Raw genomic sequence first — 27633 nt, 5'->3', positions numbered from 1 at the left:
TAATAGTGGTATGTGTTGGACTTATCAAAGAAAACTTTTTATGCTTGCTCTTAATGCATTGAAGTTTTATTATGAAGGGGTTTTAATCAAATTCCCCTTTTTTTTTTAGTGCAACTATTAGCACCTACCTTTTTTCTTTGGAACCCCCATTTCTTTTTTTCTTTTTTTCTTTTTTTGATTCCAATTTTGTCCAAACATAAAGTTACATTTTTATCCTCATCCTTAACATTCTAACCCTAACCCTAATTTTCCAAACCCTAACCCTCATCCTAATTTTCCAAACCCTACCCCACCAATCTTTTCACCACCACCACCTCCACCACCACCACCACCACCACCACCTTTGTCTCGGCGACGAACTCTTCTACAAAGGCCAACTCTTCTCCCTCCACTTCTCCATGGTCTGCACCCTCCTCCGATACCACTACCACCGACTCTCGTGACTCCACTGCTAGCACCACCACCGACTGCGACTCCTCACGACCCTGCTCTGTCGCCAAAGACGACGAACTCAAACACATCAACACCACCTTCCACCACCACCACCAGATCAAAAAGCCCAAGTACTTCTTTTTCTAGATTCTCTTCTATTTTTTGCAAATCCCGTGACTCCTACGATAACCTATCTGGGTCCTCCGTCAAGCACATGAGTTCAACAGCCAAGGACGGCGATGAACTGTGCGGACAACATGGGGGCAAAGAATTTGTACATCATATCAATGAAGTGTATCAAGGGGAGGCTGAATCAATTGCCTTCTGCTTGCATCGGAGACATGGTAATAGCCACCTTGAAGAATGAGAAGCCAGATCTCAGGAAGAAGAAAAAGAAGAGGGAAGAGAGATAGAGAGAGAGAGAGAGAGAGCGAATGTGGAAAAAAAAGGAAGAGGAAGGGGGTCGCCGGTCGGGAAGGTCACCGGAGGGATGAGACTGTCGATGGTGGTAGAAAAATTACAGAAAAAAAGTTGGGAGTCAAAAAGACGAGGGGTATAGTTGGTATTAAGGTGGGGGTTTAAAGAAAAAAATGAAGGGGTTTCATTTTGTTGGGTGGGGGTTCAAAGAAATTAGGGGCTAAAGTAAAAAGGTATGTGCTAATAGCAATCCTCTATTTTTTATATTTATTTATGTCCAGGTTTATTTTTACATAAATATCCTATTTCTTTCTAATAAACTCCTATTCACTTTACTTACTTTTTTCGAAAAAAATAGTGAAGCATTTTCATCAATGTTGGATAGTGTGAGAGATTTAATATATTTTTTTATTAGTTAAGATTTTTTGATAAATTTTTTTGTGATTATATCAGAGAAATTTCTCTATGAAATCAAAAAAAAATTTGTGAAAATTAAAAAATTTCGATGTCATGGCAAAATTTCTCTGTATTAAATTTTTTCTATAGAAATGTTAAGGAATCCCAACTATTATAAAAATTGTTAGACTTATTTATTTTGATGATTTATTTAATTATGTTTTAATTTATTTGAAAGAGAAAAATAGAATCCAAAATTTATTTTGATGATTTATTTAATTATATTTTAATCAAAATTTATTTTGATGATTTATTTGAAAGAGAAAAATAGAATTAAAATTTATTTTGTTCCATTATTTCTCACCTAAATCTTTATCCTAAATGTTGTTAGAATGTATTTAATATTTAATTAAATGATGAGTTCAAACAGCCCAAAACAAAGGTTCAAACAGCCTAGCACAGCAGCAGACCAAAAGGTTCAAAAGATTCAAGTGAAAGATATTCAAATTAGTAATGATGGAAGTACAACGGCTATAAAGGTTCAAAAGGCCAAAAGGTTCAAAAGGTTAAAGTGGAAGATATTCAAATTTGTAATGATGGAGTGGAACATATTCAAATTGGTAATGATGGAAGTACAACGAGTATAAACGGCTATAAAATCAAATGACTATAACGGCTATAAACGGTTATAAATTCAAATGAATACAACGGTTATAATTTTCATTATATATACCAAAGCCTCTAATGTAAACAAGTTACAAAAAACTTGAAAATATTCTTTGATCTATAATCACTTACATCTTTTCTCACAAATTATACACTAAGCCTTATAGCTTTAAACCCATCTTTCATGTGTGAGATTTACAGAAAAATTAAAGCTTCATTTTATATATCTATCTTTGAGAGATATTTATTGTAAGCTTTCTTTGAAAGCAAAAATACCATTTCATCTTGTAAAAGTGTTGCAAACACTGTGTTCTTGAAATCTTGAGAGTGATTGTGAATCACCTAAGATTTGCAAGGGTTTGGACTTGTGAAGTCTGTGTAAAATCCGTGGAGGATTGTTCCATTTGTAAAGAGGTTGCTAGCACCCCTATCAAGCTAGAAGATAGTGGAAAATCTCAAGTGAAGCTTGAGAAGTGGACGTAGGCCGAGTTGAAGTCGAACTACTACAAATTTGTTTGCCTCTCTCTCCCTTATCTCTTTATTTTATTTTAAATTGCCATAGTTGTATTTCACATTTTTACTATGTTAAAATCATTAACTGACATAGTTGTTAAGACACTTATTTTAATTATTTTTATTTCATTAATTATATTTATCTATTGTGCTAGTCATAATTTTTATTAGGGTATTATTAATTTTAATTGTAAAAACCTAATTCACCCCCCTCTTAGGTTGTCTTTTGGGTAACAATTGGTATCAAAGTCTAGACTCTTGCTTTAGATTTAACCATCTAAGAGTTTCGATCTATGGCAACCTTAGCTAGCACTAGCACTACTGAAGGACAAGCCACCAATAGGCCACCATTATTTGACGGAAACCACTATAGTCATTGGAAAGATAAGATGACCATATACCTATAAGCCACTGATTATGTTATGTGGATTATTGTCACCAAAGGTCCAAAAATTCCTACCAAATTAGTAGACAATATTAGTGTACCTAAAACTGAAGATGAATGTGATAAGAGGGATCACAAATTATTGCAAGCCAATGCTAAAGCCAAACTCACCATTGTTTGTGGATTAGACTCTAAAGAGTATAATAGAATTTCAAGTTGTGATTTGGCAACAGAAATTTGGGACAAACTTGAAGTAACTTATGAAGGTACAAACCAAGTAAAGAAATCTTGTATTGATATGCTTGTTCATAGTTATGAATTATTTAAAATGAACTCTGATGAATTTATTTCAAGTATGTTTACTGGATTTACTGAAATTGTAAACTCTTTGAAATCTTTGGCAAAACTTATACTAATAGTGAGTTGGTAAGAAAAATTCTTAGGTGTTTACTAAAGAATTGGAAAGCAAAGGTAACGACCATTATAAAAGCAAAAATCTCTCCACACTTGGATTGGATGAGCTTATGAGTTCTTTTATAACTCATGAGATCACCATGAAAGGACATGAGAATGTTGAAAACAAAAAGAAAAGTGGAATCGCATTCAAAGTATCATCCTATGAAGAAGAACATGAAAACTCAAGTGAAAATGAAAGTTCAAGTGATGAAATTGAAAATGAAGTAGCCAACTTGTGTCTCATGGCTCTTGAAGATGAAGACTCTACTCAAGATGAGGTAACTACTCTTTATGAAGAACTTGAAAGTGCGTTCCATGAACTATCACATGAATTTAGAAAAGTTTGTGCCAAAAATAATGTATTGAAGAAATCTGTTGCATCTTCATCTATTAATGTAGAAGAATTAAAGAAAGAAAAAATTATTTTGAAAAATGATTTTGATACTATCTCTAATGAGAAAACTACTTTAAAAAATAATGTTGATGATTTAACAAAAACACTTGAAAATTTTGTAAAAAGTAGAGATAATCTCAACATGCTTCTTGGAAATCATAGATGTGTTTTTAATAAAGCAGGTATTGAATATGACCCTATTAAGAAATAAAAGAATCTCAATACAATTTTTGAAAAGGCACCTCTCATGACACACCCTCATATTACTTTTCATTATTGTAGAAATAAAAACCATTATATATCTTCTTGTCCATTCAAAAAGAATATGAACATGGGAATTAAAAAAATTTGGATTATTAAGGGATCTAACAAAACTAACCAAGAAGGACTCAAGAAACTATGGGTACCAAAACCAACACTTGATTGTCATCTTGTAGGTTTGCCTTAAGTCCAAAGCTAAAGAAGGGAAGTGAACGTGAGTTGGAAGTCCGCGAAAAATATCCGGACTTGTTTGTTGATATGTAATCTTGTATTTAAATTTTGAACTATTGTTGAACTTAAGAGCTTTTATATATGTCTTAAGTTGTGAAACATTGAAAATGTTTTGGTTTATTGGAAGTATGTTTTGGAACTTGCCTCATATGGAAGTTGAATGTAACATTATATAAGTTGAATATATCGTTGAAATTGGAAAGATAATGCGTAATGTTGATGCATGTTGAAAGTACATATGTTGTTTACATATTGTGAAATGCCTCTTGTTAAAGGGATGGGATGACCAGTAATGGGTCGAATTGTTGAATGTTAAAATGTAACATTGTTTAAAATGGAGAAAAACTTGTTTTTGAAAACTTGTGCTTAATTTCGGGGACGAAATTCTTTAAGGGGGGGAGGTTATAGCGATCCCGGGTTTACCCTTGTTGTACAGTGATCCGGACATGTGTCCGTGGATGTTGGTAGTTGTTTATTATCTTGTTTGCATCCTCTTTACTTTGTATATTGAGTTATAGGATGTGTTGGGCAGGTTTGTTACAGGTTGGTTGTGTTTGGGAGCCTAGTGCTGCTGCCCAGATTTTTGGACCTTCGCTCGAGCGAGAGTTGAGTTCGTGTTTGGTGGATCGAGCCAGAGTGGCTTCGCTCGAGCGAGCGATTGCGTCTGGTTCTGGACCTGAGAGTTGCATTTCTTGGCTTGAGCGAGTTTTCTTCGCTCGAGCGGTCTGGTTGTTCTTCGCTCGAGCGAGAAGTCTGTCGCTCGAGCGTGCTTCTAGTTGCAGACCTGAGGGTTTGAGTTGTTAGCTCGAGTGAGCATTCTTTCGCTCGAATGCACTTCTGAGTTTTCGGCTCGAGCGAGAACTTCTTGGCTCGAGCGAGAGTTTTCTGTGTCTGGTCGCTCGAGCGACAAAGTCTTCGCTCGAGCGAGCGTGTTTTATATCAGCGGACAGTAGCGTTTTTGAACATCAGTTTTTCACTTTCTTTTTCTTTCAAACCCTAGATCCGAGATTCTCTCTCTCTAAACTTACACTCTCTCTAAGATTTGATCTCCCTAGAGTGTAAATCTAGCCTAGGGCCTTTGTTAAAAAGATAGAGGGCGTTGAGAGTTTTGGCTTAATCTGAAAAAGTTTGGATTTGGAGCACGTTGATCTTCGAGTCTTCATCTCCTTTTTGGCTAAAACTTCGAGGTAGGGATATCCTACTCCTCTCTATGAATTTTGTCTTTAAATTTTAGTATTTTGAGATGTTGAAGTTGGTTTGGTAATTTGGTGAAAGTTTGGGGCTTTGTGTTATTTTACAAAAGTTGGGGTTTTATTCATAAAAAACCTAGAAGCATGTTTGGCATAGAGAAATGGAATAAATGTTGAATCATTGATGAAAATGGGACCTAAGGGTTGAAATGTTAATTATGAATAATGACCTAATTACATTGTTTGATTAATTGGGATAATTAATTGTGAGAAATAAGGAAATGAAATGTTGATTGAATATCCATTGTGCATTTATTTTCTGTTTAGAAATAACTACTTTGGGCTATCGGTGGAGGATAGTCGTGATTGTTGTAGCCAATGCATGATGATTAGGCAAACGGAAACTAATCAATGGAATGTGTCATGGAATCTGACGGTTGATAGAATACATTAACTGTATGTATTGAGTGATTGTATATAGAACCAATGTGTTTGTATACGTTATGTGTAGAGGAGGAGATGAGAGATGTACTCCGCGGTTTAGGGGAAGATGGGGGATGTACCTCTAAACCGGATAGTGTTGGGAGAAGATAGGGGATGAACTCCGTAGATACAGCTCATATGCTTGTCTAGATAAGTGAAGATAGAGCTCATATGCTTATCTTTGTGAAGTATGGATACAGCTTATATGCTTATCTGTGAATGTGGGATATTGTCGTTATACATATCTGTTGAGAATGTGGATATAGCTTATATGCTTATCTGTGAATGTGGGATATAGTTTTTATACATATCTGTTGAAATAATGATAGAGCTAACATGCTTATCTGTTGAAAAAGGGAAAATGAAAAGTAACTTGGACTCATAAGTCGTATGACATAAATATGTGATTTATGTGAATGTATCAGTGTTGGTCATCTATCAATTGCTAATCTTTTAGTCATTGTTCATGGTTGGTTTAGTGTATTTCTACTGGGCTGTGGCTCACCCTATATGGGAATATCATTTTCAGGTACAGGTAGCATGCCACCTCCAAGGACATAGCTTGGGAGGCTAGAGGCGGACATACTTTTGTCGTTTTGTTTTTGATGTATTACATGTAAATTCAAGCCAAGGGCTTAATGTGTAAATGAGTTAGTACTCTTTTTGTTGTAACCAAGTGTTAACTTGGAAAGCTGTAAGCCCGTAGGGCATTTTGCTTTTGTTGTTAACATGTAATACTTATGTAATGAAACTCTGATGAATAAAAGAATGTGGTTATTTCATATGTCAGCGAATGTCTTATTTGATGGGTTTAATGTTTTTTTTTTTTAGGGCGTTACAGGTACCTTGATAGTGGATGTTCCGTACACATGACCGGAGATAAATCCTTCTTTACTACACTGTCATCCAAAGATGGAGGCCTTGTTATTTTTGGAGACAACAAGAAAGGAAAAATCATCGGTATTGGTAGCATCGGTATTTCTCCTAACCCTTCTATTGAAAATGTTTTACTTGTTGATGGACTTAAGCATAACCTACTTAGTATTAGTCAATTATGTGATAAAGGTGATCGAGTTATTTTTGATAAATCACATTGCACAATTGAAAGCACAAATGATCATAAAGCTTTATTCGTTGGTAATCGCCATGATAATGATTATGTTTTTCATCTTAATGATCTCTATGCTAGTGATGTTAAATATTTATATGTTAATAATGAAAATAGTTGGTTATGACATAGAAGACTTGGTCATGCTCATATGAATTTAATTGCTAAACTCTTGAGAAAGGATTTGGTCATTGAACTTCCAAAAATTAAATTTGAAAAAGATCATCTTTGTAGTGCTTGTCGACAAGGAAAACAAACTAAAACGTTGTTTAAATCAAAATCTCATATTCCACAACTAGACCTTTACAACTATTGCATATGGATTTATTTGGTCCCTCAAGGACATCTACTTTAGGTGGTAAACATTATTGTCTTGTTATAGTTAATGATTATTCAAGATTTACATGGGTTATGTTTTTAGCACACAAAGATGAAACATTTTCTCTTTTACAAAACTCTGTCGTAGAATTCAAAATGAAAAAGGCTTTCTTATTACTAATATGTTAATTCCTTTTTGAGTCATATCTTTGTAGAATCAATTTTGATGTCATAGCATGTTTTTGAGATGTGTACTATCTATATTTTGAATTGTACATTTATGATCTTAAGAATATGCTCAATATGAAAATTTCATGCTTATATGCTTTGCATTGGAATATTTGAATGAGTTATGAAATTCGTTGATTATGATCTATCATCAATATCTAAATGAAAAGAAGTATCATACGTTTGTAGAGACATTGCATCTATCCTATTGAATATCTTTTGAATGTGGATTATATTGGCATAAATCTCATAAAATGCTTTTGATTGATAAATTGTTGAATTAATTGTTTATAAAATTCATGTTGTGTTCCACATTAAGTAAAATGTTTTATCACACTTGAGTATGTGGACTGAATTGATGAAAATGCCTCTTGATAATGTTATGTGATTAAATGAGATTGTTGCATAATTTTTTAATAAAACAAAGAGCATAACATTATTTTTCTTATGCATATTATGCTATGTGCTACAACTTGAAAATTTTGAAAAATAGCATTCCAAACTCTTGTTTGATCATTGAATTATTTTTCACCTTTTGAGTTTGTAATAAGAAGTGATTTGTATTGTATTTTTATTGAGTAATAGTGTTTGTTCTATGAATGCTATATTTACACAAATCACATTAGAAAATGGTAACACCAACTTAGGGGGAGAAATCATTTTGTTAACATACGTGTTAAACCCTTTTGAGATGAACTCCTCATGAAAGAAAATTAAAGATTGAAAAGCTTTCATCTCTTGAACCTAACGTATGCCTCATATACTCTCTTAAGCTTTTGAGGTAAAAATTCTATCTTATTTCCTTTGAGCTAATACTGTTATTACTTTGATATGAAAAAGATTGATTATGCTTCATATGATTTGCAATGTATACTCTTTGATGATGCTCCGGCCTAAAAATCATGCCTATGCTTAAAATGTGTGCTATATATTGAAATTCATGATTTTTCTTGGCATATGGATTGCTATACCTTGAACATGCTTCATTTTTTGGATTTACATTAGCTCCATGAGATTATATTGCGTTTTACTTATTATGAGCAATATTTGGTATTTTGCATAATACTTGAGTTATGATTGTTAAATCTTCTAGATTGCACATTGGTATCCTTGGTAGATTGCATGTTGGTATCATTTTGGCATCCTTGTTGGTAACATTTGGCATCCTATTTGATATTATTGAGGAGAACATTTCAGCTATGAGCTTTCATTATTCATATCTCCTATTGATTTTGCCAAATGAAACAAGGGGAAGAATTTAAACTTGATTAGTTTTAAACTGTGTAATTTTTTTTTTTTGGTTCTGCATCTTGAGGTAAAATTAACTTTGCATACATTGATTTTTTTAAACCCTCATGATATTTTATTTGCATTACCATTCCAGCAACACCAACGTCCTATTAAGTTTAATTTCTGCTGGTATTATTTTATTTTATTTTACTTTATTTTTATTTTTTTATTTTGCTATTAGGCTTCATTTCTTTTATCTTTATTTTTTTTCATTATTATTTTTTGTTTGGGGTTAATTTTCTTTTTTTTCTGCTTTTTAATTTCATTTTTCAGTACTTAAACATTAAAATAAAAACAAATACAACTATTTGCATAAAAAAAAAAACACCCTACATTTTTTTTACGGTCATACGCTGATCAAACTAAACATATTTCAAAAAAAAATACAAAAATACAAAAAAAAAAAAACAAAACAACCCTTCATTTTTTTTTTTTTGGCCATATGCCGACCTCACTTACTCGCCTCTTCTATCATTTTTTTCTTCTTTTTATCACCTTGGGTGACCCTTGACGCCCCTGCCCTCGTGCTTTCGTCAAGAACGACGACTCCCCGCTAACTATCAAAGGCCAAGAATGACATTGCTCCAAATCGGGCCATGGAGGTGGTCTTCCGTTTAAGCTCTTTATTTTCGGCCTTCAATGTGCCTATTTCTGCTCGTGCATCTTTGTACATGCGCTAAAGCAGAGAGAGTTGGGCATTGACCTGATGGAGCTCACTCATCCTGTTCTGTAACCGGTGAGCTAATTTTGTGACTGCCGTCACCGTCTCCATATAGGACGTTAGTGTGAAATGATTGGCTTCTATGCCAGATTAAGCTGCCATGATTTGCTCAATCGACATCATAGGAAGGTTAGGAAGAGGAATGACAAGAAAAGTAGGAGTAGAGGCACTCGGTCCAGCAGAGCTTATGGGATCGTTCAGGTTCGAAAATAGAGTAAGGGGACGGGATGAGGAAGCCATGGTTTCGAGGTGTGAGGTGTAAAAGAAATGAGTTGTAGAGAAATAGAAGAGACGAGAGTGGTGAAGAAGAGATAGAAGCGAATGGTGAAGCAGAAAATAGACGAGTGTGTGATTAAGAAGAAGACGAAGACAGAGCTTAAGAAGAAGACGAAGGAGAAGAAGACAAAAGGGAGAGAAAGGCGAGGCAGCTGATTGACCCGTCTTGCTTTTGTCGGTCGGCTGACGCAAAAGCGAGGCAGCGTGTCAAACGCGTTTATCGCAGGAAAAAGAGAGACGCAATTTTCGACGGGCATGAGAAAGGTGCGCAAATCAAACATATATATTTTTTGATTATCTATTTTTTATGCCATTTATCACTATCATTTTTCTCCTCCTCCTCCTCCTCCTCCTCCAGATCCTGAGCCATAATTTCCTTTTGATAATGTCACAGGGGAAGAAATTATATGATGTTATGTATTTATAGTTTGATATCTTAATATTTTAAATCTTATATCATGTTGTTAATTAAAGCTTATTTATTACACATGTGCTAACCTATGTATTTAGAAATGAATTCAGGGAGCATGACTTGAGGGGGAGCCTTTCTTACTCCCAAATCAAATCAAAACATCATTGTGTGCCATCATAACAAAGGGGGAGATTGTTAGACTTATTTATTCTGATGATTTATTTAATTATGTTTTAATTTATTTGAAAGAGAAAAATAGAATCCAAAATTTATTTTGATGATTTATTTAATTATATTTTAATCAAAATTTATTTTGATGATTTATTTGAAAAAGAAAAATAAAAATAAAATTTATTTTGATGATTTATTTGAAACAGAAAAATAGAATTAAAATTTATTTTGTCCCATTATTTCTCACCTAAACCTTTATCCTAAATGTTTTTAGAATGTATTTAATATTTGATTAAATTAGGAGTTTAAATAGCTCAAAACAAAGGTTCAAACAGCCTAGCACAGTAGCAGGCCAAAATGTTCAAAAGGTTCAAGCGGAAGATATTCAAATTAGTAATGATAGAAGTATAACGGCTATAAACGGCTATAAAGGTTCAAAAGGCCAAAAGGTTCAAAATGTTAAAGTGAAAGATATTCAAATTTGTAATGATGGAGTGGAAGATATTCAAATTGGTAATGATGGAAGTACAACGGCTATAAATGGTTATAAATTCAAATGACTACAACGGTTATAAATGGCTATAATTTTCATTATATATATCAAAGCCTCTAATGTAAATAAGTTATAAAAAACTTGAAAATATTCTTTGATCTATAATTACTTACATTTTTTCTCAGAAATTATACACTAAGCCTTATAGCTTTAAGCTCAACTTTCCTGTGTGAGATTTATAGAAAAATTAAAGCTTCATTTTATATATTTATCTTTGAGAGATATTTATTGTAAACTTTCTTTGAAAGCAAAAATACCATTTCATCTTGTAAAAGTGTTGCAAACACTGTATTCTTGAAATCTTGAGAGTGATTGCGAATCACCTAAGATTTGCAAGGGTTTGAACTTGTAAAGTCTGTGTAAAATCCGTATAGGATTGTTCCATTTGTAAAGAGGTTGCTAGCACCCTTGTGAAACTAGAAGATAGTGGAAAATCTCAAGTGAAACTTAAGGAGTGGACGTAGGCCGAGTTGAAACCGAACTACTATAAATTTGTTTGCCTCTCTCTCATTTATCTCTTTATTTTATTTTAAATTGCCATAGCTACATTTCACATTTTTACTGTGTTAAAATCATTAACTGGCATAGTTGTTAAGACACTTGTTTTAATTATTTTTATTTCATTAATTATATTTATCTATTGTGCTAATCATAATTTTATTAGGGTATTATTAATTTTAATTGTAAAAATCTAATTCATCCCCCCTCTTAGATTGTCTTTTGGGTAACAAAAATATTATATGTCATTTATCTTATAAAATCTTAATATCAGGGATCTTAAAAAAAATTCTCCCACTTTTTAACATGAATTATTCCCTTAGTTTATGGATTAGGGAAAATTACATAAGTGGGGGCTTTGAAAAAATATTTATATATTAGTGAATAAGTTTATAAATTTAATTATTAATATTTATTAATTTTATTAATTTTTTTTTTTAAAAAAAAAACACTCAGATGTAATTCTCCCTATGAATTAAAGTACAACATTTCAATAGAAAATATGAAACACATACCTACATATAAGGGATTATATGTTTATTTTCAAATATCAAAAAATATAGCATAAAGAGATAATAATATCACTTTTCTATCTATTTAACTAACAAATTATTGATACAAAAAAAATGTTTTATAAATTAAAATCTTAAAAATATTTAATATAATTATACTAAAAATATAAAATTTATTGTATTTTATTTAAACTTTAAAAAGGAGTCAATAAAATTTACTAGATGAGTGGGTTCAAACTTTAATTTACAGCCTTAGAAGATCTAGATTGTAATATGTTTTTGAATAAAGATTGAGAGTTTTAATTTTAGAACTCTAAAGAGAGTTCTAGTGATGTGGTAAAGAGTGGAGTCCACATGTGATGTGATGTGATGTGATGTGATATGTGTGCCTTTTTTTTTTTTCTTACCACATCGTTAGAAAGTTTCAAAATTAAAACTCTCTATAATTATTGTATATTTTTTTGTTTTTTTTTTCTTTACGAACATGGTGCTTTTGAAATACGTAATAATTATTCTAATTGTAAATGTTGCGAGACTTGAAAGGTTGTCAAATACTAATTGTGAGAGGAGGCCCAAGGATCTCTTGTCCCCAAAATTTTTTGTCTTTATGTCTCAAATCATTCATAATCATTGAATATGTCTTGAGATTTTCATGTCTTGAAATTCTCAAATGATCTAATGGTTAAGAGTGATTTATGATAGGAGGGGATCCTTGCTAGCGAGAGAATACATAGTTTTTATTAAAAGAAAGAACACAACAAATCATCATCAACATCAATCAAGAAAATGATTAATTTACACTTGAATAACCAATTGGCATATCAAAAAATAAAAAATATAAAAAAAATTGAAGAATACAATATTTCCAAACACTTAGAAGCTTAATCAATTAATAATTCACCATGTGGCAATTCTTCCTAATCTCACCATTTTTACCAGTGAGGACGTCAATGTAACCCATGCGCATCATAGCAGAAGCAAACTTGGCCTCCCACTCGGAACCATATTTAGCATTGTACATCACTGTCTTAGCCGTTGAAGGGCTACTCAGTAATGTCTGGTCTGAAGTAAGTACCCCACGGTGCTTCTTTAATACTGTGTAGTACTTGTTGTCCAAACGGTTTGGCGTTAGAACATCAAGAGCCACAGTTGGATTGATGGCAGCACCGGCGTTGCTTGGTGGGCACTTTGTTTTCAAGAATGCTGCGTAGTTTGGATCCATGGAAGGATCTTGTGGGTGAGTAGCATTGAAGGAGTAAAGGCGGGTGGAGAAGGAAGAGCAATGAGAGACACCAATGGAGTGAGCACCAGAGAGTGTCACCATCTCGTCACGTGACAATCCTTTTCTGGCGAAGTTTTCCTCCAACTGTGTGGCGTTGAAGAAGGGAGCTGGTAAATTTTGTGGAATGTCATCACTCAAAGAAACACGTCCATCGCGACGCCCTGCTGGCACGGCATAGTTTATCCCTCCAACTTTGAAGGCACTGTCACGAGCAGCGAAGGCAAGAATGTCCGCACATGAGACAGTTTTAGGGCATATAGCTTCAATCTGGGCCTTGGCCTCGTCAATCACCTCGAATCCTCGCAAGCTTGGGTTGTTGGCTGGATTTTCTTTCTCAGCTGGTTTTCCTGGTGTCGAATCGAGTAGCACAGAACCATCACAACCCTGAAAAGTGAAAACATTTAGTAACATTAATTAACAAATGGTGGGTTTGAACACGATGCATTTCAATTCTAATTATATCTTTTGAGTTGTGTGGTTTATATAATAATATAGATAAACAATAAATTATTTTATGAGAATGAAACTACAATAATATACATTAATTTAGGAAAGGAAATAGGATAGGCTATAGCATACCCTGACAAAGCAGTCATGGAAATGCATCCTAATGAGGCCTGCAGCAATGCCTGGATTCTTGGAAATGGCTTTGCTCACAGCTTTTCTCACAATTGCCTCTGCAGATGGACAAGTTGTTTGGTAGAATCCCAGTTTGAGTGGTACTACTACTGGTAAAGCCATAGCAGAGATAGAAAATGAGAAAATCAAACAGGAAGAGATCAGTAGTGCAGCAAGGACTTGGAACCTGGAGCAATTTGGATCCATATTTAGAACGAGAGAGACCGATCAAAGAAGAGCTGACCAGTATATAGTACAAAGCCGAAGGAGATAGCTACTAGTAGTAATTGCTAGATATGGAGATTAATAGTTGAGGTGGATAGAGAAGGTGATATAGGAAGCATATATATAGATAGATGGGTGGAGGAGAAAGTTGATTGATCACTTAATAATTCTTAAATGCTTTTTTGTAATGTGAAGGGTGGAGTTGGTTTTACTTTTGAAATCAAATCGTGTGTAGTACTGGCTGTATTTCATTGCACAAGGCAACTCCTCCATGTTGAAGTTTTCTTGAGGTTGTCTGTCTTTGAACACTTCTACCACCCTTCATTGAATGAATTGTTTATATATTAGTTAATTTATTCCTATCTAAATTCTTATTCTTTTGGGTAATTACTAAATAGTTTTGGAATACTTGGTACTCTAAACTAATCACTCAATAATTTTTTTTTTTTTAAGTAAGAATACAGACTAATTTTTATTAAGTAGTTGAGACTTGAAAAAAAAAAATTATATAAATAAGGCCACATAATATTTTGAGAGTATAGTCATTTCACATATTCATATGTTTTATTTATTTATTGTTTCATTATAACTTTTCTAAAAAAGTCAACTTCCAATAAAAAACTAAGAATATTTTTTTATTTTGGGAGGGGAGAAACTTTCTAATTATGTCCGTCTATAAAATATGTCCTTTAGTGAGGGGAGAAACTTTCAAAGTAATGCTATTTATAGTGGTTCGTTCTGTATTTTGATCGAATTTTGAATTTGTTTGTGATGTGTGATTGAACTCCACTAGTATTTTGATAGTGGATTCTTTTCTATGAGTTAGGTTAAATTAGATTGACAATCGGTTATCCCTAAATTTGAGTTCACGAATATTGTGATGACACCTCATAGCATCCTTTTTTTCTAGATAAAAAATAAAAATAAATAAATAAAAAAAAAAGTCATGTTGTTAATTGTGTGCCCCCATGATACCATCTATATTGAATTGAAGTGTATCCCTTCCTAGCTTATTTTATATTGTATTCTGTTTCGACAGAGATGAGATGATGAGATCACTCAATATATGAATTTGCTTTAAACTATATGTGTATGTTAAATACGCGCTGGAGGTGATTTTTCTACATGTTTGTGTAATTGTTCCACTTGTTTATGTTTAATGACAAGAAGAGTAGAGACAACCTTCTTACAAGATATCAGTCAAAATTATACAAAACGAGTTTACGCAAACTAGAGAGATTAAACAAAAAGAGAAAAGTTGTGTAAAATCTAATTATGGAATTGTCTGGAATGATCTAAATAAGTATGATTTTTAACTTTTTATAAAAAAAAATGTGTAACATATTTGAAAGGTGATGATGTGATTTAATTAAAAATTAATGTGACCAAAATAAGATAAAAAGATGATCTAAAGTAGATCACTCCTAAATATTTCATTTATATTTTATCTATTTTTTTCCTTTCTTTTTTCAAATTTTTATCCAAATTTGTTAACCATACACACGTTGATGTCTTAGTCTATCACAAGCAAATTCCATACAGTCCTCTGTGATATTATTTGTATGCTATTTTAGACAAATGAAAAATTAGAACACTCATTAAATCAATTATTTAACAAAGATGCGTCAGTAGGTTTGACTTGTAAAATTTTACAGATGAAATAATTACACTTTCAACATGACTTTATCAAGGTGCCAAGCTGGATCCATTGTTGATGACGGCTTGAGAAACGACACTTGAATATTTTATAAAAAGAGTGTAATTCATGTTCATAATTGTAAGTTTCTCGGAAAAATCTTTCTTGCTTTTTTCTTGACAACTGACTTTATTTTTATTCTTTTATATTCAAAAAAGTCATATAATGAATTGAAAAATAAAAAAGGCATATGAAGGTGTGGAAAGGACAAATGGAATATGAAAGTTTATATAAAAACAATTAATTTAATGTACAGATATAATTCACTCATTCAATGAAGAGGTAGTGATAGCTAGAAGTATTCAAAGATAGACAACCTGAAGAAATCTTCAACATGGAGCAGTTCCAATACAGCTACACACGTTTTGCTTTCAAAAGTAAAACCAATCCCAACCCTTCACATTATAAAAGTATTTAAGAATTAGGTGATGATATCCATCATCTTTCTCCTCCACATATCTATCTATATATATGCTTCTTATATCACCTTCTCTATCCACCTCAACTATTAATCTCCATATCTAGCAATTCTACTAGTAGCTGTCTCTCCTTCAGCTTTGTACTATATACTTGTCAGCTCTTCTTCGATTTGTCTCCTGTTCTAAAAATATGGATCCCAATTGCTCTAGGTTCCAAGTCCTTGCTGCACTACTGATCTCTTCCTTTTTGATTTTCTACCTCTGCTGTGGCTTCACCAGTAGTAGTATCACCACTCAAACTGGGATTCTACCAAACATGTCCATCTGCTGAGGCAGTTGTGCGAAAACCTGTGAACAAAGCCATCTCCAAGAATCCAGGCATTGCTGCAGGCCTCATTAGGATGCATTTCCATGACTGCTTTGTCAGGGTATGCGCCTATCCTATACCCTTTCCTAAATTAATATATATTATTGTAGTTTCATTCTCATAAAATAATTTATTTTTTATCTATATTATTATATAGAAAACACAACTCAAAAGATAGTTCGAATTGAAAACACCGTTACTTTCGCACCCACCGTTAGTTAATGTTACTAAATGTTTTTACTTTTTAGGGTTGTGATGGTTCTGTGCTACTGGATTCAACACTAGGAAAACCAGCTGAGAAAGAACATCCAGCCAACAACCCAAGCTTACGAGGGTTCGAGGTGATTAATGAGGCTAAGGCCCAAGTTGAAGACATGCGCCCTAAAACTGTCTCATGCGCGGACATTGTTGCCTTCGCTGCTCGCGACAGTGCCTTCATGGTTGGAGGGATAAACTGGCCCCGTTTGGTGTAGCTGTTAAAACAGCTTATAGATTATAGCTTAACAGATTATAGATTATGACTTTAATCAGAAGTTGTTAATCTGTTTGGTGTAACTGTTGGATTATAGATTTAAGTTGCTGAGTAGTGCTTGTTAAATAAGCTGTGAAATAGCTTTTTCAATTAATTTTTATTTTTTGTTTGTCTACATTTCTCATAAAAAATAATAATAATAATCTATAGTCCATTTGAGTCTTTTTCTATTTTTAAAAAAATAAAAAATAAAAAAATTTAAGAGTATAACCATAAATTAACATGTCCACAGCAGAAGCTGATAATCAGAAGCAAGGGGTGAGCAGCTTCTCAGAATCAGCTTTTTTGAGTTAAAATAAGCTGTTAGAATCAGAAGCTGTTTGAAATAAGTTTAACCAAACAGTCCAAAATAACTTTTTCAAAGCTAAAAGCCATAAGTTGGCTCTGAGAAGCTTAAACAAACACCCCCACTATGCCGTGCCAACAGGACGTCGTGATGGACGTGTGTCTTTGAGTGATGATATTCCACAAAATTTACCGGCTCCCTTCTTCAACGCCACACGACTGGAGGATAACTTTGCCAGAAAAGGATTGTCACATGACGAGATGGTGACACTCTCTGGTGCTCACTCCATTGGTGTCTCTCATTGCTCTTCCTTCTCCACCCGCCTTTACTCCTTCAATGCCACTCACCCACAAGATCCTTCCATGGATCCAAACTACGCAGCATTCTTGAAAACAAAGTGCCCACCAAGCAACGCCGGTGCTGCCATCAATCCAACAGTGGCTCTTGATGTTCTAATGCCAAACCGTTCGGACAACAAGTACTACACAGTATTGAAGAAGCACCGTGGGGTACTAACTTCAGACTAGACATTGCTCAGCAGCCCTTCAACGGCTAAGACAATGATGTACAATGCTAAATATGGATCCAAGTGGGAGGCCAAGTTTGCTTCTGCTATGGTTCGCATGGACTACATTGACGTCCTTAAAGAGAATCTGAAACTAATATTTTCATTACACAAAATAGCTTCTATACAGTTAGTTTTATATACAACAAATGTAACTCTAGTTACTAATTAACTAACCTAATAGTTACTAGTTAACTAACCTAAGGTACAGTTATAACAACTTTCTAACTAACTAACACATCACTATATGTAACACATGCACCACTATCTCTAACTGATTTGTAACAGATTTGTATAGCTTCTGCTGTATCAATCTGCTGCAGAAAGGAGCTCAGCTCTGTGGCTTCAACTACAGCTCAACTTCTCTTCTTCTGCAGCTATAGGCTGATCTGTAGCTGCTGTTGCAGAGACATTATCAGTCCTCACTGGCAAACTGGGTGAGATCAGGAAGAATTGTCACATTGTGAATTAATCTGATGATAAATAGCATTTTTCCTAAACAGTATATAGGTTGTTTTTGCGGCTGGGATTTGGAAGCGTTTTGGTAAGGTTGATAGAGTTAAAGATTAGCCAAATCATTTGTGATATGATTGGTTGCAACAAAGTCTATGTACCACGGAGTGGATGAATCAGATGGAGCAAAAGACTGATTAGAAGAAGACTGATTTGCAGTGACAAAGTAAGCATGAGATGGAAAAGACTGAGAATTAGATGGAGAAGAAGCCTGAGCAAGCTGATAGGTGGAATCCATATGAAACCAACAATCAAAAGCACTATGATTATGACCTCCACAGATTTGACAACCAGAATAAGAAGCATTGCTTGAATGACTATCATGTCTATGATCATATCTCCCTGATCTACCTCGGCGATACCTTTCATTTCCTCTGTATCTTCCTCTATTGCCAGATGAATATCCTCTATTAGACTAAGGATAAGAAATAGATCCAGATGCAGAGCCAGTAGTGACAGCACATGCCATTGGTAAATCACTAATAAGAACATGTTTAGTTTTATTTTCTACATGTATTGCTTCAGAACAAAGCAGTGAACTCAAGTCTTCCATAGTAATTGCCTCTGCTCTGGCACAAATAGTAGTTTTCAAAGCCGTATATTCATCTAGTAATCCGTTGAGTGTTAACAAAACCAGATCTTCATCTTCAACTATAGCTGATACAAGACTAAGTTGATCTGCAATATTGCGAATCTGAGTCAAATATTCCTCCATTGAGAGGCCTTTCTTGGAGACTGATTGAAGTTTATTCTTCAATTAATGTATGTGAGATCGAGAGAGTGAGGTAAATCTCTTCTCTAAAGCACTCCAGACTTGAGCACAGTGTTGACAATGAAGAATTGTGGAGAACACAGATGAGGAAAGAGTTGCAGTAATGCAACTTAACAGATGTGCATCAATCATTTTCCATCTTGCAAACTCTGGATTTTCAATTACTTTTCCAGATGCATCACAGATCTGCAAAGCTGGACATGGAATCACTCCAGTTACAAAATCAAACAAATCTGTGGCTCTAAGCACATTCTGAAGCTGATGTTTCCATATAAGAAAATTGGAAGAATCAAGTTTCACTGTTACTAGAGACTGAAAATTTGAAATCAGTAGATTAAGATTTGGTGGTAGAGAAGATGATGAAACTGCCATGAATGAATCTTGCTCATGAGAGCTATTTGGCTCTGATACCATAACAAGAAATGAGAAAATGATATTTCATTCACCACACTTTTACCTTGAGACATACACTTATTTATATTTAATACAAGAGAGCTGGTTAGGAGTTTGTTACAACAAACTCTAACTGAATTAACAAACTCCTAACTGAATCTAAACTAACAACTACCTAACCACCACTATTACAACACTGATATTTATATCTCTTTGCAGCGATATGTGATACACTAAGCTGTGGCTTCAACGACTGCTGTTGTGGCTTCAACTGCTGAGACTGATGCAATGACTTTGGCTGCAATGGCTGCAGCTGCAGCTGCTGAGACTGATGCAATGACTATGGCTGCAATGGCTGCAGCTGCATCTGCATCTGCTTAGACAATTGTAATGGCTGCATACTTTGTAATGGTTGCATACTCTGCATACTATGTTTCTTATCAATTGGTAATTCAAGTGTAAATCATTTTGTTAGTTAATGTTGATGATTTGTTGGGTTCTTCCTTATAATATACTCTATGTACATGTACCTCTCTCATAATTGGTATATTTGAAGACTTTTTGAAAAATTTAAAATTCCTGAGATATTGGTTCAATGGTAAAACTTTGACCTAATAACCTTGGGATTATGAGTTCAAGTCACGGGCAACCACTTTGTGCACTATGCCAAAGGTTAGGTATGTACCCAATTTATCTCTTTCCAAATACACATTAATATGTACTAATTTGGCGTTTTTATTTATTTTTTGATTTGTGATTATATTTCAATTTTAAACAACGAATAACAATTCCAATCAAACAATCAAAGATGAAACGACACAATGATTTAACGTAGAAAAATCACAATTGAAGTGTCTCCAATTGTGATAAAAAAACTCACGGGCCAAAGTCTAATAACCCGACCTGTGATTAGCTAATGATCTTTGATTAAGAAGGCCTAATAAATAATTAAGATGAAATTCTATGTTAATTACATGCATTATATGTTATTTGCATTTATATCTATCTGTCTATGTTTCTGTTCCATCATGCGAATTGATGGCTTTATCGGTCACAGAATACGAAATTGATTCGGTTTATGTGTTATTTAGAACTTTTAGAAATTTATAGTAGGATTAATTGAAAATTGATTTGGAATGAAATAATTAGAATTAATAATTACAATTTAATTAGTTTAAACCAAGCTTAATTAAACTCCACTAATTAGCCTATATAAGGCTCAAGTTGAGTCTATAAGCCTAAAAAAACACATATGATCATCTTAAAGCCTTCAAAAATGTGAGAAGAAGAGAAAGGAGAGAGATTGCTAAACATTGAAGATGAATTCAAGGAATCAAGCTTAGACTTGCTAGAATTCAAGAGAATTTAAACTTCTAGATAAGAATTCAACCTTAGATTTATGATATTAAGTTGGATCACTTATGAATTTAAGAGGTTTAAGCATTTTAACATGAGAATTGAGTTGGAAAGTAGAAAAGAAGATCATTCTTTGCATGCATGTGCATTTCATAGAGTTTTGAGGTTATTTTCAAAAGAATTTTCTCATACATGTGGTAATTCTAGCTTGGTTTTAATAATTCATTACATTTCTTACCATTTGACCTCAATTGATCAATTTTTCGAAAGTTAAAGCTTATATCATTACATGCAAGTCATGTTCTTTAAGTTTTAAGTTGAATTTTGGACAATTGACTTACTCTTGGGCCTTGAGTTTGCGAAATGATTCTTAATTCTTGATGTGTTACAAGTTTACATATGTTTCTTCAAATTTTGGCCCAAAAAGATGTGTTTTGAAGCTTTGGAATTGAGTTTTAAACTTGAATCATCAACATGGAAATTCCATAATTTGCACCCTCCGCTCGAGCGGTGAAGTCTGAGCTTGAGCGGAAAATGCGAGCTCCTAGTACTTTTGCCGAGTTTAGGGGTTGGTTCGAGCGGCAAAACCTACGCTCGAGCGACCACCTTTGTTTTTGACCCTCCGCTCGAGCGGCAGAAGTTGCGCTCGAGCGGAGACCCTTTTTTCTTAATCTTGCGCTCGAGTGTCCATTGAGCGGAAAAACCCTGTAATTAGTACTTTTGCAAACTTTACAGGCCGTTTGAGCGACCAAAGTTGCGCTTGAGCGAATTGCCCTGTTTTTGAAAATTTGACTAAGTGTTTTGAAGCACATTTTGGCATCTTCTTTGCATCTTAGGCATTCTTAAGCCCTAATTAAAACATAACAATAAGGATAAAGATTAGAAACACACCAAGATAGAAAATAAATGAGTTAAGTGTTTTTCAAGCGTGTGATTCAATATGCATTTGTTATGTATTTGTGTAGGTTACGCGCCATAGGCTATCCAATCTGTCTGCTCTGTCCATTTTGCGATCGGAGCTATCTATGAGTAACAACTCTGTAAAGTATATTTGATTATAAGTATTTTTAGAATGATAAGATATGATTGGTTCTATGAAATGCTATTTTATGAATCATGAATGAATGTCCAATTTTATGAAATGTATTTGTGGCATCCTTAGGTTATATAGCCCTCGCCCGAGGGTAAATAATACCCTGGCATATGTTTATATGACCTTCACTCGGGAAAAATAATGCCGTGGCTTATGATCATATGGCCCTTACTCGGGAAAAACAATACTGTGGTTTATACATAGCCCTTGCCTGGGGGAAACAATACCATGGCTACTTATGCACAAGATATGGACCTTTGGGGTTGTCGGTACCGACTAAGCATATGGGTCCTAGGACCAAGATGATATAATGGCTAATGGATGTACCATATATAATTGCTTATGATTTCTGATGAGTATATGAATCTGGATCTATTTCTGATATAAAATTTGATTTCTAAGATTATTTGGATATCATTCATAAATCCTTTACTCTGTTGTTATTCACTGGGCTCCAACTCACCTTATCATTATGTATGTATGTATGTAGGTGACTAGGCACGTGACCAGGCACGTGACTAGGCACGTGACCAGGCACGTGACCAGGCTCAAAGTTGATGGCATGGAGTTCCTTTTTGTCAGTTAGAGGTTCACTTTTTGCAGTGGTCAAGCTTTTATGACTCATGTTAAAGATCTTTTTGTATTTCTTTTGTTAAGTTTGAACAAGTCTATTGTTGGTCTATATGTACGAATGGTGACGTGGGCAAGACATCTTAATTATGAAAATTAAGTTTTAAACTTTCAGTCCCATGTATGTCTACACAGCTCTATGGACGTTATATATTTTGTATTTGCTTCCGTTAGTCCCTTATTTTGTGATTCTATTTCAGAGGCCGTAGGTAATCTTAGGATTACTGGCCAGTTACGACGCTAAACCTATAGAGACGGGTTTGAGTCGTGACACAAAGCCACAAAACAATCCGCTAAGAAGACAAAAAGAAATTACACACGTATATGCTCAATTACGTAGCGAATCCATGCCTGAATTGAATTGACCCCAATGTGCCTCTTTCACCACTGTCTTCACATCGGAATTGTCTTTCCCAATATTGAATCCACAATGCTAATGTCGAATCCATGATGATGAGCCACTTCAAAATCTACCAAAACTTCAGACCCAAGTTCCTCGAAATCCACCAAAGAACAACTATCTCTTTTGTGAATAAAAGAAAACAAACAAGCCTCTCGATGATATTGATTTAAAGTTCATGGATCCATTGATCACTTTTAAATTATTAAGGAAACACTCATAAAGCAACATCCAATATAAAACACTTTGTTTTTCTTCCTCTCTGAAAATCTGGATGGCACAAACCTTAACACAGGCAAACAACGCAATTTATAGTAAATTAGATCGTGAAGACCACTCGAACGCATACTTCATTGCTTGAGCGGTGTGAGTAAAGGCGGTACAAAACATAAAGGCTAACTGCTTGAGCATAAGATTTACCACTCAAGCAGTAAAACTTGTTTCCCAGGAGTTCAGACACTTTGCAAAAATACTAGATGATCCTTTTTTTCTGCTTGAGCGGTCAAACAATTTCGACTGCATTTTTGTTTTTTTGCTTTACTGCCCTTCGACCTCGCCTAGGCGCTGCTCCATACCTGCGATGGAACGCTGCCTTCTTGACCCTCGCACTACAACAAATTGCACTTTTGGCAACCAAATTTGGCGACTAAAAAAATTTTGGTCGCCAAAAGTTGTGGAATTGGTGACTAAAAACTATATTAGTCGGCAAAAGTACAATATTTAGTTACGAATTTTTTTTTGTCAGGGTATATTGATTATTGGCGACTAAAAAAAATTTTAGTCGCTAAAATTGCCATAATTGGTGACTAAAAAATGTTTTGGTCGCTGTATAGTTAGTTTTGGCTACTAAAATTTTTTGGTCGCCAAATGAAAAACAAAAATTTCCTTTTTATCTTTGGTGGCAGCCAAAAATTTATTTTTAGCAACTAAAAATGATTTTGGTTGCTCTATACTCAATTAAATTCACTTTTTTTTTTCTTCCTACTTTTCAACGTAACCGTAAGCCATACCAACACAACACAACACAACCCACAAATATTTACAAGTGATACCCAGCACAATCCTCAAATATTTTTCTTACTAATATAGGGGTGTTTTAGAAAGATGGTAAAAAATAATTTTTTAGTTTCTAACTAGTTTTTGATTTTTTTATACAAGTAATTTGGGAAGTTAGTAAAAAGTTATTTTTAATTTTTTTATTAATATTTGTTTATGATGTCAAATCATAATAAAATGATTAAACTATCCCTATTTAATTTAAAATATTTATAATTTTACTTATGTAGTATATTTTGACTCATAAGGAATAAAATTATAAATTTACGAGTGGCTGAAAATTAATTTTTCAAATATCTTTACATATAAAAACGTACTTTTATTACAAATTAAAAGAGTGACTAAAAACTAAGCGGACAAAAAAGGCCATAGTGATTAGGGCAATGTATATGCATTACATAATCAAAACGTGTTCACATGAGAATGAGAGAGAGAGAGAGAGAGAGAGAGAGAGAGAGAGAGGGGGAGAGGGGGGAGGGGGGGCTTTTTTTTCCGCTAAAATAGTGAAAAATAAAATAAAATAAAATAAATTTTTTAACTCAATAAAATAAAACAACATATTTAACTAATAATTTTTTTTTTTTTTTATAAAAAGTTTAAAAATTTAAAAATTCTTCCCAAACAATACTTTTTAACACAGGCTAAAATAATTAAAAAAGTCAAAAAATTAGCTCACTTCCTAAATGAACTCAAAATACAGTGGTATTATTTAGCTTCGTTTGGGAGGAGGGTTTAGAACTATTTTAATCACAAAAAATAAAATAAAATTTTTAATTCAAGAAGACAAAATATTATATTTAATGTATAATTATTACATTCTTTTTCTCACACAAAAAATTAAAAAAAATTAAAAATTTCTTTCCAAATAAGACTCTTTAATCTCAAACAAATAACAAAAAAAACAAACAAACAAACAAACAAAAAGGAACCCACCTCTCAAGCCAACCCTTTGTACAAGTTTCCGTGGAGGAGAATAAAAAAGAAAATGGCACATGGGAATGAAAATTGAGATTGGATGGCGATGGAGATTGAGTGTTGAGAATGTGAGTCGATGGTCGTCAATGTCATCCTTCAAAAAATGTCAGGAACGGCAACAACATCAATCTTAATTTCAAGTCCAACAGAGTATCTGGTGAGAAGAACACGCAGCAGAGACAGAGGAGGAGGAGGAGGGCTCTTCCTCTTTCCTAATCATCAAGCCATTCTCAGTTTGAGAAGCTCATCAGCCATCTCTCAGACTCAGACCTTCCTCCTCACATACCCCCCATATGCCCCCCACAAAACCCACCACAACCACAACACCACTTCAACTTCAATCTTTACACCACTCTTCAAACCCCCATTTCTCATGAAATGGCAGGATTGCAAGTACACCATCTTCCTTTCTCTCTTTCTTTCTTTTTTTTTTGATTAGGGAAAGAAAGAACCTTTCTCTCTTTATTTCTTTCTTTCTTTCTTTGATTTCTCTTTGCCCCTGCCTTTTTTCTTTTTTCTTAATCAGCTGTCTTATTATAATTTCAATCCCTGAGATGAGATGATTACTTTACTTTACTTAATTAGTTGGACTCAATTGACATTACTAATAATGTCTAGCTGACCCAAATCAGTTTGGGAGTTCCAACATTTGCTTTGCTTACTTGGGTTGATTATTAATCGGTTCCACAAAAGATTGGTCTCTCTTAATTAGTTTTGTTTTGTTTTTTTTAATCTTCTATGTGCTATTAGCTTTTTGTTGCATCTGGTTTCCCCCAAGATTTTGGGTATGTTATTAAATTGAAGTATATGGAGAAATGCAGGGTGAAGATGGATATTGAAGTGCCTACATCAGTGGCCTATGATTGTTATTCTGACCGTCAAGCCATTCCCTGCTGGATGCCCTTCATTTCATCTGTAGAGGTAGCTACTCATTAAACTACTCTTTCATTACATATATTATTTATTCTTGTCCTTGTGAAGGGAATAGCTTCTTTAATCACCCTTGAATGCAAAGTTAAAATAAACTACTAATGGTAATATGGATCTCTATCACAAACCTATTTTCTTTTTCTCAAATTGATATATGACAGGAAGGTACATCTCTCCTATCTCCTGCTAGTTTGATTTGTTTGATTCTTCTAATACTGTCTTGTTTTTTCCTCCTTCAATTGAATGTGAAATTACCACTCCATACTAATCAGTTTCCAGATGATATTCATAGCAAATATTGTACCTTAGGTCCTGAATTATTGTGAGCTTTCTTGTATTTACTGTACACTCAAAGAGTACTACTATAAGGGGCTTTTTACAGAGGTAGAGGGCTGAGGCCTTTAGGCCAAAGCCCAAAGCCGGAGTATAAGGCCCAATGGAGATTCACATAGGCCCTTTGCGGGGTTCCGGGGTAGCCCAAAGATTTTATGGTATATATTTTAATTTCAGGTGGGGTTTCTGAGAAAGTGTTACAGAATACAAGAGATGCATTGAGAGGTTTGAGCGTCTATTTTAATCCTTATCAAGTATTGTAGATTTATTCACCCTCTGTGCTTTTTAACGGTTTAGGGTCGATGATGAAAGCCTTCCAAAACTTAATTATGATATCGGAATACAAGTCTTCGCTCTTAGCCATTTAAAATCAACTTAGCTGGTTTCAGCTATAGATTTATAGTTATACATCTATGATAGCTTGAGAACTGATTCTGTTTCACAGATTTTAGAAGATAAGCCTGACCTATCGCGATGGTCATTGAAGTATAAAGCATTTGGCCGTGATATTGAATGTAAAAATATTGAAGTATATTATTGATTGATGTATTACAAGATTGATTAATTACAATTCCTATACAATCTATATATAGAAGAAAATGTGGTAGTAGGTGTAGTGGAGGTGATAGTGGGTTAGGTGAAGTGGAGTGTGTGGTGAAGTGGAGGTAGGTGAAGTGGAGTGTGTAGTGGAGTAGGTGAAGGTAAAGATGGGAAATTCTAACAGCCCCCCGCAAACTCAAGGAGGAGAGAAACTAACCAACTTGAGTTTGGAGAGAGTAACAAAACAAGAAAATACATAAAAATAAAAAAGGATAGGAGACACTGTATGGTCGTGTCAGACCGTTGGTGAAGACACTGTATGGGGTGTCATAACGTTGTAGAGGACACTGTATGGTGGTGTCAGACCGATGTAGAAGACAGTTTATGGGGTCATGTCGGACCGTTGTAGAAGACAGTTTATGGGGTCATGTCGGACCGTTTGTAGAAGACAGTTTATGGGGTCATGTCGGACCGTTGTAGAAGACAGTTTATGGGGTCATGTCGGACCGTTGTAGAAGACAATGTTGTGACAGTTTACGGAGTCTTGCTAGACCCTTGTAGAAACTAACCGGAATCAATGTCGGGACAGTTTACAGAGTCTTGTCGGACCCTTGTAGAAACTAACCGGAATCTATGTCGGGACAGTTTACAGAGTCTTGTCGGACCCATAAAGGAGCTAACCGGAATCAATGTCGGGACAGTTTACAGAGTCTTGTCGGACCCTTGTAGAAACTAACCGGA

The 27633-nt window shown here is 34.2% G+C and overlaps 2 protein-coding genes and 1 pseudogene across 2 annotated transcripts; 2 read left to right on the top strand and 1 right to left on the bottom strand.

The window, feature by feature from the left end:
* Positions 1-12627: 12627 nt before the first annotated feature.
* Positions 12628-14301, bottom strand: LOC114286785 (peroxidase 5-like). Its single transcript, XM_028229998.2, has 2 exons — positions 13773-14301; positions 12628-13577 (listed from the first exon to the last, which is right to left on the bottom strand). The coding sequence occupies exons 1-2, from the start codon at positions 14016-14018 to the stop codon at positions 12801-12803; spliced, it is 1023 nt and encodes a 340-aa protein (XP_028085799.2). The 5' UTR covers positions 14019-14301; the 3' UTR covers positions 12628-12800.
* A 3160-nt stretch (positions 14302-17461) lies between these two features.
* On the top strand, positions 17462-18088 carry LOC145804760 (peroxidase 5 pseudogene; annotated as a pseudogene).
* Positions 18089-25043: 6955 nt separating this feature from the next.
* Positions 25044-27035, top strand: LOC145789401 (uncharacterized). Its single transcript, XM_082899781.1, has 3 exons — positions 25044-25482; positions 25911-26010; positions 26798-27035. The coding sequence occupies exons 1-3, from the start codon at positions 25166-25168 to the stop codon at positions 26891-26893; spliced, it is 513 nt and encodes a 170-aa protein (XP_082755907.1). The 5' UTR covers positions 25044-25165; the 3' UTR covers positions 26894-27035.
* Positions 27036-27633: the final 598 nt, after the last annotated feature.

The sequence above is a fragment of the Camellia sinensis genome, chromosome 12 (assembly GCF_055761805.1).
Source record: "Camellia sinensis isolate YWXY chromosome 12, ASM5576180v1, whole genome shotgun sequence".
Taxonomy (NCBI): domain Eukaryota; kingdom Viridiplantae; phylum Streptophyta; class Magnoliopsida; order Ericales; family Theaceae; genus Camellia; species Camellia sinensis.
The sequence above is the reverse complement of the archived record's forward strand: the minus strand, read 5'-3'. Positions and strand labels throughout refer to the sequence as shown.